At 41.2% G+C, this 17459-nt stretch overlaps 1 protein-coding gene and 1 long non-coding RNA gene across 3 annotated transcripts in view; one reads left to right on the top strand and one right to left on the bottom strand.

Annotated features, from left to right (window-relative positions):
• LOC146380835 (uncharacterized) overlaps positions 1-3688 on the bottom strand; it is a 21019-nt gene extending 17331 nt beyond the window's left edge. For both annotated transcript variants that reach the window (XM_084939868.1, XM_084939866.1), the window contains exons 1-2: positions 3397-3688; positions 2710-2815 (exon numbers count right to left, since the gene is read on the bottom strand). In XM_084939868.1, the coding sequence (XP_084795994.1) occupies positions 2710-2727 (18 nt within the window). In that variant the 5' untranslated portion in view covers positions 2728-2815; positions 3397-3688. The remainder of the gene's footprint in view (positions 1-2709; positions 2816-3396) is intronic.
• A 6681-nt stretch (positions 3689-10369) lies between these two features.
• On the top strand, positions 10370-11494 carry LOC146380834 (uncharacterized). The gene is made up of 3 exons (XR_014801336.1): positions 10370-10474; positions 10551-10637; positions 10709-11494. It is a non-coding gene; the product is annotated as an uncharacterized LOC146380834 (long non-coding RNA).
• Positions 11495-17459: the final 5965 nt, after the last annotated feature.

The following is a 17459-nucleotide window of genomic DNA, read 5'->3' as shown; positions in this document are numbered from 1 at the left end:
TTTATAAATAATCCATACCTTCTACCGCAAAACATAGGGTTGAGCTTTGTGGGATGGCATAAAGTAGGTGTAAAGAGGTTTTATGTCCTCTTTAAACATGGTGAGTTTAAATCATTTGAATCCTTGAAGTCCCAGTATTCTATGTCAAAGACTGAGTTTTATAAGTATTTGCAATTGAGAAATTATGTGTTAAAAAATGCTAAATCATTTTCGGTTGGAGAAATTCTTTCTAGATAATAGGGAGCGTAAACATTTTGTATCAAAGTTTTATTCAGAGATTTATGCCCTAATTGTGGATAAACTGGCATGGTTGAGAAAATCTTGGGGGACATTACTTAAGTGTGAAATAGATATACAGGCATGGGACAAAATCCTGCTCCTTCCATCTAAAATCTCTGTTTGTAACCGATTTAAAGAACTGCAGTACAAAATCCTGCACAACGTATATATTTCTCCAAATTGTCTCAAGTGTAAGGTCAGAATGGGCACTAGATTCCATTGCTTGTGGGAATGTGCTATTATTCAGTCATTTTTGGAAAGAGGTCTGTCCCAATATTAGTACAGCCATTGGTCAGCAGGTAACAGAACACCCATTAATGTGCTTATTGGGATATATCCCTGTTTCACTGGTACAACATGAGCATGTAATTCAGTCACTGTTAATGTTGGCCAGGAAAAGTATTATGTTGAGATGGGTGGGGGCTGAGCCTCCCTCCATTTCTCTATGGAAGTCGCTCATCAGTGATGTTATGACTCTGATCAGGTTGGGACATTATATTGATGGGAGCTCCCGAAGTATTCTGGACAAATGGAAGAAACCACTGGAAGCACTGGGAGTAACTTGTAAACTGGACCCTAATGGACAATAATTAAGGACATAATGTCGTAATACTCTAGTGCTGTGCAGTATTATTATTTTGGACGTGAACCAGTCTTGTATTTGTTGGGGGAAAAGTTAAATAAAAGTTAAAAAAAAAAATCAAAAAAATCTGATCTTTGTATTTTCTTGTAACTTCGGTGTTTTTTGTTTGTGACTGTAGATTCTGTATGTATGGAGGAACCCAGGATGAAAAAACTAAACCTGAGCAATTGTGAAGTGTATCTAGATGTATCTAGATATTATTGTCTACTCAGACACTTGGTCAGAGCATACGGAAATGCTCACTGATGTTTTTCGTCGCTTGGAAGGGGCACACCTCACCCACAATGTTTCCAAGTGTGAGTTTGGCATAGCCACTGTGACGTATCTAGGGAAACAGGTGGGTCGGGGACAAGTGCGCCCTATCTTGGCAAAAATCCAAGCCATACTGAATTTTCCTGCCCCCAACCCGTACCCGGCCTGAGCTCCGTCATTTTCTCGGCATGGTGGGTTATTACTAAGGTTTCTGCCAAAACTTTGCAGAAGTATTTGCACCCCTCACTAGCCTCACTAGTGTGTTAAAACCTTTTGTGTGGTCCTCTGCATGTCAGAGTGCATTCCAGGCTGTCAAAACTCTCCTTGCAGTTTGCCCGTGCTGGCTGCCCCTGATTTTGCACGTCCTTTCAAATTAGAGGTAGATGCCAGTGCCAACGGGGCAGGTACCATATTCTTACAGGAAGATCAACAAGTTATGGATCACCCAATCGGCTATTTCTCAAAGAAATTCAATGTTCATCAGCAAAGGTATAGCACGATTGAAAAAAGAAGCCCTTTCCTTGCTGTTCGCATTGCAGCATTTTGAGGTGTATGTTGGTTCCAGCCCCTCGCCTGTGATTGTTTATACCGACCACAATCCCCTGGTGTTCCTAATGCGAATGCAGAATTCGAACCAAAGACTTATGAGATGGTCTATCTTGGTGCAAGATTTCAATCTGGAAATTCGGCATTAAAAGGGTACAGAGAATGTACTAGCGGATGCACTGTCTCGAAGTTTCTTTTATTCCTAACTGTCAAAACATCTACAAAGGAGATGTTTTGATCTTGGGAATGGGGGAGGGGGGGGTGTTATGGCCATAAGTAGTCTGTGTTAGCTGCTGTGTTGTGTTTCTTTACAGTGTGATAAGAATCTCTGCAGGTCCTTCCTCTAATGAAAAGTAGTGGGCTGCTGATTGGACCATTGATCATGTGACTGGGTTCAAAAAGCCGCACTGACAACTGCCGGGAGAGAGCGAGAGAAGCGAGTAAGTGCGAGAGTGATCAGATTTGACAGCAGACTCTGACCTGGCCCTGGATTCCAAATTCTTGTGTTATTATTTGTTATTATATGTATGTAAGCATGCTCCGTTAGAGCCACCAATCATGTGTATATGTTCAGTGCTTATGCGTCTATAGGCTGAAGCTGAAGGGGTATGCCACCTTTTCTTTTGAACTGTTTTTCTCCTGTTTCTGAGCTTGGAAGCGAGGAGTAGCTATTGTCATCTGTTTGTTAGTTTGTTTTTTCCCCTTAGGGTTTAGTTAAGTTTCCTCTGGCGGGACTTAGTTGGTTTTGTGTATTATTTTGGCCTGGGTTCACCCTGGAGGTATGCTTCCTGACATTAAATAAAAATCACCTTTTTTTTGCTCATAACTGGTTTTGGCCGTTTGGTTTGGGAACCAGGGCAGGTACTTGCTTCTCTCTCCTCAGAATCTTATGTGCATCTCTAAACGCCTAGAATAAGGGCTGAACATGCTGTTAACAACCAGCTGTGCACACAGTTTCAATAACAGTGTAACTGTGATATTTTTCTCACCTCCTGTGTTGAAGTCATTGTTTCCTCTGTAGTGGCTGAGCTGAGTCCAAATGGCTGAAACTGTTCCTCTGCTGCTCCACCAGACTCTTCTCCTCCTGTTACTCAGCTGGGACACAAAAAGTATAGATATGTATTTTATCCCTGACAAGAAGAAGCAGAGCAAATAAACATTACTACTCTCCTCAGTGACAACAATATGAGATATGAACACTGTTTACTTTTATCTCTGTTTCATTAGTTTTTGCTAACATCTTCCTGTGCATCACTTTACAGCAGCCAGACTCATTAAAATGAGACTTTGTAGGAGTTCACTTCCTCTCATGTGTTCATCCACAGCAGCAGGACAATAAAGTTTATTGTGACCCTGATACTGCAGCAGATCGCTCTGATTTCCTGTTATCACTTCAAATAGAAATGAGGCTGTAGAGGTTTGGTGCAGGCAGAAAAACAGCTGCAGGAACAATGAAAAGACTTTTCTGCTCCAACTTTCTGCCAGCAAACGCTCAACTTCTCCCAGCATGCTGAGCTAATGATTAGTTGGTGTTTTTCTCCAAACACTCTCTCACTCTTCTCTCAACGTGTTCACAATAAACTGTGAACAGACACCGAGGAGAGCAGCAGAAGACCTCATTCAGGAGCTAAACTCAACATGAACTGAACTCACAGTAAAGTTAGCTCGGTGCTTACCTTTAGATGAGCCCACAAACCGAGAAACTCCGTGATGAAGCTGGAACTCTTTCCAAACACAGGAAACAGATCAGGGAGCAGAGACCCACGTGGTTCACGCTGATCTCAGCTACGATCCGGGAGACAAGGGTGGGCAGATCGATGCACGTATCGATCCAACGTTGGTAGTGGTTTATGATCGATACTTTAGTTTGTTTCTCTCCTCTAAGTTCACTACTTTACTCCCGTTTCATGAAAAAGCAGCTCTCTCTGCTCGACTCCCCTCCTGCACAAACACTTTGCTCCACCCTCTTCTGCTTCTTCTTCTTCTTCTTCTTAAATGTTATTGGCGGTTGGCGCATTACCGCCATCACTAGCATGGAGTGTGGACTGGAATGACGCTCCCCCGCCCCCCCCCCCCCCAAAAAACCAAAAAAACCAAAAAAAAAACCCCAAACAAACAAAAAAACTAAAAAAAAAACCACAAATCCGTTCAAACACTCTTCCCGCTTTAAAAAAAAAACTGAAATAAAGCCTGGTAACTTTCACTTCCAGATTCCTTTTGCAATAGGTCAACCAGATCCAGTTTTATTTTCGTAGTAATGAGATTTTGGTTCAATTGTCTCCTCTCCACCTGATATTTCTGCCAGTGCAATATCACATGCTCTATAGTTTCCTTTTCTCCACAGAAGGCACATTTCCCCGTATTATGTTTCCCAATCAAGAATAGTGTTGCATTCAACCCAGTATGACCAAATCTCAATCTCGATATGACCGCCTCCTCTCTCTTGCTCCTTCCAGTGGTCCTCATTTCTCCTATACCCCCCTTTGTATTGTATACAACCACCATCTTCTCTTTTCCTCCTCCCACTGCTGTTGCCATCTACTCCTCGTTTCTTGCCATATGATACTCTTTATTTCAGCTTGACCAAAACTAACAGCCAGGTCAACTGTCCCGTGTTTTGTTGCTTCCTTTGCCGCTCTGTCTGCCATTTCATTCCCCTTTATTCCATAATTGGCTGGAATCCATAGAAACACAACTGTAAGACCCATCATGTTTTCTCTGAAAAGTGTTTGCTGAATCTCTGCTAGAATATCTGCTCTCGCTTCTGAGTGACTACACTGTAAACTAAGCAATGATGCTCTTGAGTCTGAACAAATGATAGCTTTTAATGGCCTCATATCTTCCACCCACTGAACAGCCAACAGAATTGCAAGCAGTTCTCCAGTGAATACTGACAGTCTATCAGTGATCCTTTTTCCTATTTTAACCATGAACTCCGGGACCACAACTGCTACACCAATTTGACTGGCTGAATTCGTTGTTGCATCCGTATATAATTGAACATAACCATAAAACTGGTCAATGTAAGCCTGCACAGTATAGGAGTTTAAAATAAATTCCCCATCCTTATTCTTCTTATCCAGTAGAGTGAAATCTACTATGGCTTCGGGAAGTATCCATGGATGTATTGCTGGTAACTAAACTCTTTGACAAATGTATAACTGATCCAGTTTAAATTCACTTGCTCTTGCACCCACAATCCACCCAAAGCTCTTTGATTTCCGCCTTTCTTTCTCCCAGCAAGGGTTGAGAACTGCTTGTGTTGGGTGATCCTGTCCATGGCCCTGAAGATTTGCCCAATAATTAAGCATAAGCTGTGTTCTTCTCAGTCCTAGTGGCATTTCCCCCATTTCCACCTGCAAAGCTGCAGTAGGAGTTGTTTTAAAAGCACCTGTACAGAGTCTTAGCACCTGATGTTGAACAATGTCTAACTTAACTAGAGTTGTGTCTTCAGCTGAATAGTATGCTACACATAATCTAACACAGATCTGACCAACCCCACACATATGGCTCTCAAGGACTTCCTATCTGCTCCCCACTCCCTCCCAACCAAACACCTCAATATATTTAATACTTTTTTGCATTTATCCACCATTTTCTGAATATGAACAGCCCATGTCAGCCTTTCATCCAACCACATTCCCAGAAACTTAAACTGCCTAACTCTTTCTAACTCTAAACCATACAACTTTAGCTTAACTTCCTCACTAACCCTTTTCCTTGTAAAGAACATTGTCTTAGTCTTATTCACTGAAAATTTAAAACCCCACTTATACGACCACTCTTTAACTTTCCCAAGTGCTCCCTGCAGTTTCTTCACAATAAAGTCAACATTTTTCCCTCTCTTCCATATTGTCCTATCATCAGCAAAAAGCCAACACCCCAATCCACCCTCTATGTCATCAAACACATCATTTATCATTAAAGAAAACAACAAAGGGCTCACTATGCTCCATTGAGGTGTACCGTTTTCTACCAAAAACCTTTCAGAATAAACCTCCCCAATCCTCACTTGAATTTGTCTTCCCTTTAAAAAATCCATTATCCACCGGTACATCTTCCCCCTAATACCCAATTTACAGATTTTAATTAGTATGTTTTCTCTCCACATCATATCACAGGCTTTCTCTATATCAAAAAACAACTACACTTTCTTTGTTTATTTGTGCTTTTCTAACTTCATGTTCCAAACACAATACTGGTCCATGGTATTCCTCCCTCTCCTAAACCCACTTTGATGTTCAGAGATAAATCCTCTAGTTTCTAAATAGTACGTTAATCTTTAATTTATCATACGCTCCATTACTTTACAAATATGTGATGTTAAAGCTATTGGTCTAAAATTTCCTGGATTTGTGTCATCCTTTCCTGGTTTCCGTATGGGTACCACCACAGCTTCCTTCCAGCTTTTTGGCAGCCTCCCACCCTCCCAAACCCTACCCTACCCTACAACTCTAACAAAAGCTCTTTACCTGACTCACTAAGATGGTTTAACATGATATAACACAACTGATCCAATAAATCTATATTCTCTGTGACTGTCAATTCTCTTCCTCTTCGCCCTACTTCACTAGCATTGCCTGAACTATGGATTTTGACAAATTATTTTGCCAACATGTTAACCTTTTCCTCATCTTTAATCGTTGCTACTTCTCCATGCCTCAGAATTGGATACCCATACTTCCTTTTTATGCCATTCATCCTTCTAATCATTGACCAAACGCTGTGTATTTTAGTCTCCCTCCCAACTGAGTTACAAAAACCTCTCCAGAAATCCCTCTTTGCTTTTTTAACGGTTTGTCTTACTTTAACTTATAACTTTCTGTATCCAACAAGATTCTGAAAATTGTGATTCCTCTTTAAAATCTTAAAAACCTCGAAGTTTAATCACTTCCACACACTCCTTTGTCCACCAAGGTACAATCCTCTTTTCCCTTTTCCCTTCCTTCTTCCTTATTGCCCTACCTGCCGCGTCTAACACTGCCTTACAAATAGAATCATTTAAATCATCAACCTCAACATTCATATCGATCCTTTGCATTTCTTGATCACTAATTAATCTAAATGTATCCCAATTAGCATCACTGAAACACCACTTCTTGACACCTCTTATATCCTGTTTCTCAACACCCAGCTCTACCTCAATCAGAATAGGATAATAGTCACTCCCTACAGTAGTCTCTTTCAATATCTCCCATTAACAAATGCCTGCCACTGAGTCCGATACTAAGGTAAGATCAATGGCTGATTCGACCCCTGTTCTAACATTTACCCTAGTGCCCCCTATATCATTCAAACATGCATAATTCTTTACCTCCATCAATTCCTCAATCACCGCCCCATTCCGATCATTACTCTTACCCCACAATGTGCTGTGTGCATTAAAGTCCCCACACCAGATTATTCTCCCCCTTAAATATGCACCAGGTTCCTCCACTGCTAATAGTTTGTTAACTGGATTATAAAAGTTTACCACTCTAATACTGCCAGTTCCTCCCCATATTTCAAGAATGATAAATTCTAACTGCCTTCCTGTAGCTACAACTCTATATTGGATCCCTTGTTTCACAAACGTTACACATCCTCCTCCATTACCCTCCTTCCTATTCCTCTGGACACTATCATAACCTTTAATAACAAAATTCAAAGTGCTTTTAAGCCATGACTCCTGTACACAGATTATTTCTGGTTTCATTTTACATTTTCTTATGAATCCCTTAAACTCTTGATAGCACCATTAGCTGTCAAACTTCTGGCATTCCACTGTAAAATAATCATGTCATCCTCTCCCCTGAACCTTCCGCTTGCCCCTCCCCTCCAAGTCTTTTATTGATATGTTCCCAAGAAACATCTTTAATGCCAAAAAACCTCTCCGCTCCTTTAACAATGATCTTAATTTTCTCCGTTTTGTCTTTGACTTGGTCGGTGCAATTTATAACATAGGCAATGAACAAAATCATCTTCTCAACTGTCAGTCCTTGGTTAGTTCCATGCGATTGCACCAGTTCCGATGACTGGACTCTTCCTGTTCCGTCCTGCACTTTCTGAACCCTCCTGGCAGCCTCTGCATAACTTATGTTATGAGCTACTTTAACCTGCTCGACCTCCATGGCTTTCTTCCTTACCTCACACCCCCCATAACTTACCCTGTGCTGCCCCCCACAGTTACTGCATTTCTCCTGTACATTATCCCCACATTCCTCAAATCTGTGCTCACCACCACACTTGGGGCACCTCTGTTTCCCTTTACAAACTGCAGCAATGTGACCGTATCTTTGGCATTTATAGCACCTGAGGGGCGGTGGCACGTAGGCTCTAACAGGAAAACTCATGCATCCTATTTTAACCCTATCTGGCAGAACAGCTTCCTGAAATTCCAATAAAACTGACAAGCTACTAACCCTCTCCCCTTAATTGTTTTCAACAGTCTTTTTACATTACTGACCTCACCACCATTTATACACCGCTTAAGCTTTTCCAGACCCTCGTCCACTGGAATACCTGTAATCACCCCTCGTGTAACTTTATTTCCTCCCAATATCCTTCTCTCTGCTACAGACGTCTTACAAATGCTTGCGGCACCCAACACCTTATTTTTCTGTTCTTCTGTCTTAACCACTATCAATAAGTTACCATCCCTGAGAATTTTGGCCAGCTGGACTTCTCCAAACTTCTTTTTCAACTCTCTGGACACCGCTATTGGGCTCAATCGCACATTCTCATCTTCCGACCTGAATTTCAAATTACTTTAAATTCCTCCATCACCGTCTTTCTCCACACCACCCTAGATCCTTCATCCGAACTGGGCCCCCAACAAATAAGCATGCTCTTTCCTGCTTCTCCCTCTTCTTGATCTTCCCCCACTAGAACCCAGGGTCCATTCACCAAAGTCCATATTATCATCCTCACCCACCTGAGACGCCATTCCAGCCAGTCACATATCAGTTTATGCCAACTGCCAAAGTCCGTGATCCAAATTCATAGTCCAAAGTCAAAAGCAATTCACTTAAACCGAAACTCTCCCACTCGTCTCTCCCAGCTGACAGTTCTGCATCAGCTGTACCACCCTCCGCCCCTTCTTCCTGCTCTTCTGTGATTAGTTGCTGTGCGGTCTCGTGACTCGAAAAGATGGCCGTCCCTGTGTTTTTTAGACACGTCTGCGAGTGTCCAGCATTCAGACAGCTACCTGAGTACACTCTTCACGTGAGAGAAAATCTGCTCACACAGATATGTAGAGCCAAATATTGTCAATATATGGCATTATTTTTGTGACACTATTCTGAGTGCACGTAAAAACAATTTGCTGGTGCAAATGTTGCACTTTGAGGAGAAATTTATTTTGAGCGAAGAAAAGCTAAATTTGAGTGAACAAAATTCATTGCTGCGTGCAAAAAATTGATTTCAGTTAGGGCTGCCACAAACGATTATTTTGATAGTCGACTAGTCACCAATTATTTTTGCAATTAGTCGACTAATCAGATCATGCATCCATTGGACGTAAAACGTACAGCTTATTGAACCAGCATGCATCTGCTCTTATATAACTATCATTAGCTTACAGCTTTAAGTGTTTAAGGTATGTGCTAACTAAAAATAAAGGCAAGATGATAGTTTATTCAATTTTAATGAAATTTGCAGATTGTTTCGGTGAAGTTTAATAAACTCCTTGCTATCTAAAATATAACAGGACACCGGAGTATATTCTCGAGCATCTCACACTTCTGATAATCAGCTGTCTGCTTGACGTTTATTCCGCTGTGTAAAAACTATAACTTTAATCTCAGCCAAACCGATTTACTCAGGAATAAATAAAATACTAAAAAAAGCCAAACAATAACATTTTAAGTTATCTAAGTGACTTATATATCATGTTTAATCTAAGTAGCGAAAGACGGCGGTGGGTTTGAAAACGATTAGCCGGGAGTCCGGTGTTCTCACTGGCTCTAGTGAGCTTTGCCCCCGGCTAGCTATCGAGCTAGTGGGTAACAGACGTTGGAGCGCTTTTCAAAATATGTGGTGTCTTGATAAACTGAGCAGATATTTGAGGTTTACACAGCTACATTCTCGCCTGAAAATATGTTAAACGTTTATTTTGTGACCCAGAAAGAATAATAAGAGTAATATTAAAACTAACTAGCTGCCGCCATTGTTGGAAACTGAGCTGGGCCGCGCTATGAATTCTGGGACAAAGTTACTTCTTCTTCTTTGGGGTTCAACGGCAGCTGGCATCCTTGTACATGCAGTGCTGCCATCTTCTGTTTCAGTCCGTTATTACACTCTTAAATCCTACTACTTATTCCTGCGTCTTTTGGGATCTTACAAAGCTTCAAACGACGCGTCGACTATTAAATCAGTCGTCGATGATTTTGATAGTTGACGTAATCGTGACTAGTCGACTAGTCGTGGCAGCCCTAATTTCAGTGTTTGCTATTATCCATACACACACACAACAGCAGCCCCTCTCGCTCAGTTTTTGCATTTGCGCTTGCTCACAATGTGTTGCTTGTGTAGCCAGATGGACTACTCGCCTTTCTTTTTCTCTCTCTCCCTCTCCTGCGCTCGTTCTCTTCGCTGCACAACTAGGTTAATTGGGAACCCACCTGCATATTGATTGCAGGGTGGCGTTAGCCCGTATAAAGCTAAGCCGGTGTTTTTGTTGGATCATTCCTCTCGTGCATTCAGCGCAAAGCAGCAGTAAATGCTGGCACACTGCGACGGACTGATCAGCAAGAGCAGATCATATGACAGCTACAGGTATGCTCTCGCTTAACCTTAGATTCCCTCCGAGTACTGGAATTTGTGTTAATATAGTTTTTGCGGCCTGTTGTAGCGCGGCAGTTTGTTTTATTCTGACGTTGCGGAGAGAGGTGCTCGTGTTATCCCCACCAGCTGAGAGTATAGCGCCTCCGGTCCTGGGGTAAGCCATTAAAACGACCTTTATTAGCATTCATAGCTATAAGAGTCTAAGGTTACATTTATCTGTTTTAGGGTTTGACTGCTGTATTCACCTCTCCGTGGCAAATCGCCCAACTCAAATCGGAAGAGTGAAACGCCTTCCCAGCCGCTCTTGTGAGGACTCCTCCTCGGTGGAGCCTGCTGTCTTGTCTTGTCTCGTTTTGCCTTGTTTTAGCTTGTCTTATCTTGTTTTTATTAAGTAGGCTTACCTTTTTCTGGTTCGCCTGGTTTTATTCTATTTTATTCTGGACTGTTGCTCGTACCCACGCTTCTGTGATCGGGCTGAAGCGACCCTCTGCCCGAGTGTCGTGCTGGGACTTTAAATCGCCTTGGTTGCCAGTCTCAGCCGGTGGGGAGCCAGACCGGCTTGCGATTGAGAATAATTACTACCAGCACGAGTGGTAGTTTGACCCATGGGGTATAAGCCTTCCTGTGTGTGTGTGATTTCTGTTATTAAAGTGTGTTTTAGTTTTTTATGATCTGTAGCGAGCCTGACGCTCAGTGTCCTTTTATTCTTTTAACATATTTTTCTGTGTTTTATTTCAGTGAACGGAGGACGTGCCAGTGGCCCTGGGACCTCAGGTGGTGGGTCGTTTTCACACTTTCTTTTGTACAGCACCGGGTGGGCTGCAGTGATTCTTTTTGTGTGATTTTCTTTTGGTTCCACGGCTGCTGGTAAGTCCAAGTTCCATGATTGTTTTATTTTCACTTTAGGACACTGTCAACAATGACGCTACATCTTGGTTTTTAATATTTTATTTATTTTTACTATAAATAAAACTGTTTTAATATTGGAGCCAACCTGCCTCAGTGTGCATCCTTGAATCTGTGCGGCCTCCTTTTATTCCTTTTATTTATTTTTCTTAAATATATTTCCTGGGGGTGAAATTCCCCTAGGTGGCGTTGTCATTTTATTATTTCCTTTTATCTAACCCCGCCGACCACTTGGTCACACTTGCGTTCTCAACATTTCTGTACACCGTTATATTTGTGCCACAAAACCAGCCAATCACTCTTTCTTAATTTGACATTTGTGTCAGCTGGAGTTGCTACTGGATTTGCACTGTCCATTCCATACTTTTGTAGTATGTTTTCAGTAAACTGTCTCTGATGAAGCAGAACATGGTTTTTGCCCTTGTCTTGGACCGCTGAGATGCCCAGAATGTAGGATAGCTCACCCATGTCCTTCATTTTGTAGTGTTTCCTCAGAGTGTCCTTTAAGTTCTTCGTGCTCTCTGTTGATTCGGTAATCAAAATCAGATCATCAACATACACAGCCAATATTTCCAACTCCTGACCTGTTCTAACAAACACACACTGATCTGAAGTACTCTGTGTAAAACCAATGCTTTTCATGAATTCTGTAAAAGCTTCAGTCCATATATTGACTTGTCTAGTTTGCACACTAGATGTTCCTGCCCAGGTTTGATGTAACCCTCTGGCTGCTCCATGTAGATTTCCTCTTCCAGGTGTCCATTCAAGAATGCAGTCACAACATCCATTTGAAGCACATTTAGATTGTTTTGCACAGCAAATGACAACAATGTACGAATTGAACCAAATCGTAAAACTGGAGAGAATGTTTCATCATAGTCTGCACCATAAATCTGTGAATAGCCTTTGGCATCAAGTCTGCACTTGAATCTTCCCACTTGTGCATCACTGTGATGCACAACTTTAAAGATCCATTTTGATCCAACTGCTTTGCAATCCTTTGGTAGAGCCACTAAATTCTTGTGCCATTTTCCAGCAGTGACTCATATGCCAAATCAGCTGCTTCTTTCCACTCCTTTGCATTTAGGCTTGATATAGCCTCTTCCAGTGTATTTGGTTCTGTGACACAACAGATGTTTGCATAATGGTCAACTGTAACTACGTCAGCAAACTCCTCAAATCCATATCTCTTTGGAGGTCTTCTGATCCGCTAATCTCCTTTTGTAGCCTCACTGGTGACAGTCTCCTCAATACTTGTTTGTCTTTCACCCAGGTGTAGTGTCACTTCATTCCCCAAACAGAGATCATTTTCACTTTCTTTGCAATTAAAATCTGTTTCATTGAAGACCACATCTTGTCGAATCAGTATTTTTCTTTTTTCCTCATCCCACAGTCGGTAGCCTTTTGCATTCGTTGCATATCCCAGGAAATGAACTTGCCTTTTTGTCCAGCTTCTTTCTCTCGGTGTTTGGAACATGAGCATAAGCAACACATCCAAAAACTTTCATATGGCTAATGTCTGTTTTTTCCCCATACCATCTCTGATAGGGTGTTTCATTCTTTTAAGCAGATGTTGGGAGCCTATTCTGTATGTAAGCTGCAGTAGCAACAACTTCTGCCCAGAATGTGTTTAGCAACTTTGCATGTGATGCCATACTTCTAGCTGATTCCACTAGAGTTCTGTTTTTTCTCTCTGCAACACAATTTTGCTGCAGTGTATGTGGCACAGTCACTTCATGGTGGATGCCTTGAGCTTTCAAATATTCTTGAAACTCTTTAGATGTGTATTCCCCACCATTGTCAGTTCTGAGTAGGGATGGGTACCGGTATCCACATAATAGATACCGGTACCCATCCAGTATCTATTACCGGATGGGTACCGGCAACTTTTTCCATAATGGCACCGGTTCTGACATAAACGGTAGTAACCAGACTGAAAAGCAGCAAACATTTCTGTGCTTTCTTTTTTCCTGAGATGTCATACACTTTGGATTCTAGCCAATCATTTTACTTTTGCAAGGATAGTAGGCGGGCCCAGGTACGTACGTTCTTTTAGAGCAGAGCTACAGATTAAAAATGCTCAAGGCAAAGCTGTCAAAAGTCTTGCTGTACTTCACAGAAAAAGATGCAAACTCAGCAGCCTGCAACAAGTGTTTTAAGCTGATACTGTTTAAAGGAGGTAACACCTCGAATCTGATGAAACACCTGGCGACGCATAGCATTTTATTAAAAGCCGAGAAATGCTCCGTATATGATAGCTTGCTGCCAGACTTCACACCGAGCACAGCTACTGCAGGTGTAGTGCCTGTTATCAGACACAGAGTTAGCAAAATCCCCCATTAACCCGAAGAGTAGAGTCCTGGCCCCTAGCCCTGCCAGTGTAGCAGAAATGATGACGGATGATGATGGCAGCAGCCGTTCTTCTCTGGGCGAGTAGCTTAATGTTTGTGTGTTTTGATCGGATTTCTCCCACTGATTAGTAAGGCTTTCTTGATAATTTGCCCTCAACACAAACTTCACAAAAAATGTCGTCCTCTTCTTTTGTAAAGCTAACTCCTTTTTCCAGGTTTTTGAGTTTTTTCAGATTTGTAGTGTGACCTAGGTATCTTACATTATTTCTCAAAATTGCCCTACCTTTAATTAATGTTTCAGTCTTAAATACGATCAACCTGTATCTGTTAATTGGCTATGTACAGTGTTGGGATGGTTACTTTTAAAATGTATTCCACTACAGATTACAAAATGTAATTGCCCCAAATTGCATTGTGTAATGTATTCCGTTACATTACTCAATGAGAATAACGTATTCTGAATACTTTGGATTACTTAATATATTATCGTGCTTTTTACAACTACATCAACGTACTATTGCTGTGTGATTTATTTCTTTTACTGAAGGTTATTCGCCATAGGAATATCAACTAGATTTTTAAATCTTAATATAAAATGAGTAACAGTACAGTAGACATTATGTAAGGCTGCACTTTTTGCAGCGATCTCGTATAGAAAACTATTCCACACGTATATAAAACAGGTCTGCGGCTCCGAACCGAGTAAAGGGACCTCTGGCTAATACGTCGGGTTCATGTCAGTCTCGTAGCTGAAAACTAGCTTTACTTTGTTGTCTGGGTCAACTTTGATAGTGAGAGACAGAGAGAGGCGTTGAAAGGCTGCTTCCGCGGAACTTATTGTTTCGGAGGAAAACACGAACACAGCGTACAGTCGAGTCTTAATAGCTTACTTACAACTAGGCTACACTGCCTATAAGACTACATTCTTTAGGACTATGCCTGTAACACTCTGCTTATTGCCCTCATATTAAATCATCCCATACGAAAAAGATATATATAAATCTTATAAAGTTTGTATCTGTCTTGTGTGAAACTTGTATGAAAAGCATAGAAGGGTGAAAACAAATATAAGATCCCTTGAAAAGTTATATAAATGAAACTTGTATGTTTTGGATACTTACTAAAACAATATATGAGAGTGGACACTTTCATGAGTAAATCATATAAGCCTTATATGATTCACTATATGAAGTAGGCGAAATCTGACGCAAGTCCTTAATAAGTTTTTTTTCTATTTCTTTTCCATATGGGAGTTTTTGTGAATATTTTTTTTTAAAAATATTTCTTCACGTCATTATGCGGGCCGCAAGTAGCGGTGACATGGGCTGCGAGATTGAGACACAGAAATTAGAGCCTCTTAATGAGTGTTTTGTTTGGGTTTCCACCAGCGTGGAAACAGGAAAATACCTCCATGTAATCCATTCATTTCAACAAAGTAACTGTATTCTGAATACCACCTGTTTAAATGGTAACTGTAACAGAATACAGTTACTCATATTTTGTATTTTAAATACGTAATGATGGTACATGTATTCCGTTGCTCCCCAACACTGGCTATGTACCACAGGCATTTAAGCTGACTGTAGCAAGTGTTAGGATCCGAGTGAGCATAAGGTGTTTTTTTTCTGGTTACTGGTGTTTACCTGGGTCAGCCCTCAGGGTGAACTCCTGGTGCCTGCTGCCTTTCCTCGTCTGACTTTCATTAACAGCACCCAGCAAGGCTTTACTTAAACACCAGCATTGGCATCAGTTCCTCACTAGTTTGTCAGCTACCCCATGGTGGTAACCAGGTGTTATTGCTCCTTGTGTTTTTTGCCCTCACTTTGTACTTACCAAGTTTCCTTGTGTCTACAGTTCCTTCATCTAGTTATTGTTTTAATCACCTGCATTGAAATGTTGTGACAAAGTCTAATGATTGTTCTAACTCTTTCCAATTGCTTCACTAAAAGGCAGATTACATGAAGCCCTGTTTAACAGCTCAGTGTCAGATGAAACATCACTAGGAAAGATTCTTAGAACCTCTCCAGTCTCATGCATGGACTCTATGTACTCACCACTTTCACCTGCCTGTCCTCCTTCCTGCTGTTCTCTCTAGATCATCTGGAACTTACTTTGGAAATGCATTCATTCACTCACCTGGTGGATGCTGACTCGGCACCTCCCCGGTTTTAACGACTTACACCTGTGTGTAAGCCACTAAGTTCAATATCCCCCACACCTTCTGGTATTCACTCCTCACTCCCTAACTACATTTTTCGTCTGTTGCAGTGTCTCTTGTCAGTGATCCTCCCACTTGCACCCACGTTCCTTTCATTCCACTCATGCCTTGTTGTCTTGAAAGAGTAGTTGTCAAACAGCTAACAGATCATCCGCAGAGGCTTATTTGAAGAGTTTCAGTCAGGTTTCAGAGCTCATCACAGCACAGAAACAGCTTTAGTGAAGGTTACAAATGATCTTCTTATGGCCTCTGACAGTGGACTCATCTCTGTGTAGTGATGGCCAAATGAAGCTTTCTGAAGCACTGAAGCTTCTATTGAAAAACGGTTCATTACTCGAAGCTAAAAATAAAACCAACTGCTTCATTATGATTGCTCACTCTACAGAGTGGAATTCTGTGTGATATTGGGCTGCTGTTGTGTTGCTTTAAACGTGTATTTTTTGGTGGTTAAAAAAATGTGGTTTATTTGTTTAATGAATAATTTTGACCAGTAAACTCTCCTTGTTTAAACATGCACCATTGTGTGGTCTTTCTTTGCTTGTGACCTCTTGATGTTGGTAAATACAATAATTGAAAAATACCACATTACATATAATATACATATAATAATGTACAACACATTATGGAGTATGCTTCTGCCTTGAGGTCCTACCTCCATGCACTTATGCAATTAACCGCTAGACGGGTATATTCATAAATAATATTATATTAGGGAAATTTTCCCAGACATATTTTTGACCTGGGGGTAGAATTGATTGTGAACTGGAAAGGGAAAATGCTTATGAACTTGCAAATTAAAAACATGATGCATTTAAAGTAACCCTTTTTAATTTTTATTTAAGAAGAGAATTTGTTCCACTGTGCGATGGTCGAACCTGTTCGTTTTCGCGGAGATAATTTCTCCTGCCTTAAGGAAAATCCCTTCACATGGAACAGAAGAGGCTGGAGTGCAGAGAAACTGGTAGAGATGCAGTTACATGTAAAGAGTCAAGTGGAAGTTTTTCTAAAGTTATTTAGTTATATTTATATTATGGAAGCAGATATTTGACATTTTACCTTTTTCCCGTTTTCAGATATAATAAACACGCACAAAACAAAAGCAAACAACAAGAACACAAAGCTGGAAAACCCACCCGATTGATGAATATCAACTCAAAATTCTCCCACACAACAGAACCTCCTCTATTCCTCGCTGGCTCCAAATCTCTCAGTGGAATGATCAGTGGTTCGCTATCTGTCACCATCAAAACACTCCACAAATTCCGCGAATGATTCGCTTCCTTATAAACCATTGAATGAGATACCGAAGCAGTCACGTTCTAAATGAAGCTTCGGATGTCACTGATCACGTGACTCTGGCCAAACGAATCAAGCTTCGACACAGTGCTTCTGAAGCAGTGTGTTGATTTTTTTGACACACGCACCGGAGCGTCAGCTTCAAGCGGACCATCACCATCTCTGTGCTTGTCCTGCTAGACCTCAGTGCAGCGTTCGATACTGT

Source organism: Perissodus microlepis, chromosome 9 (assembly GCF_051167445.1).
Source record: "Perissodus microlepis isolate ML-2025 ecotype Zambia chromosome 9, ASM5116744v1, whole genome shotgun sequence".
NCBI classification, from domain to species: Eukaryota; Metazoa; Chordata; class Actinopteri; order Cichliformes; family Cichlidae; genus Perissodus; species Perissodus microlepis.
The sequence above is the reverse complement of the archived record's forward strand: the minus strand, read 5'-3'. Positions and strand labels throughout refer to the sequence as shown.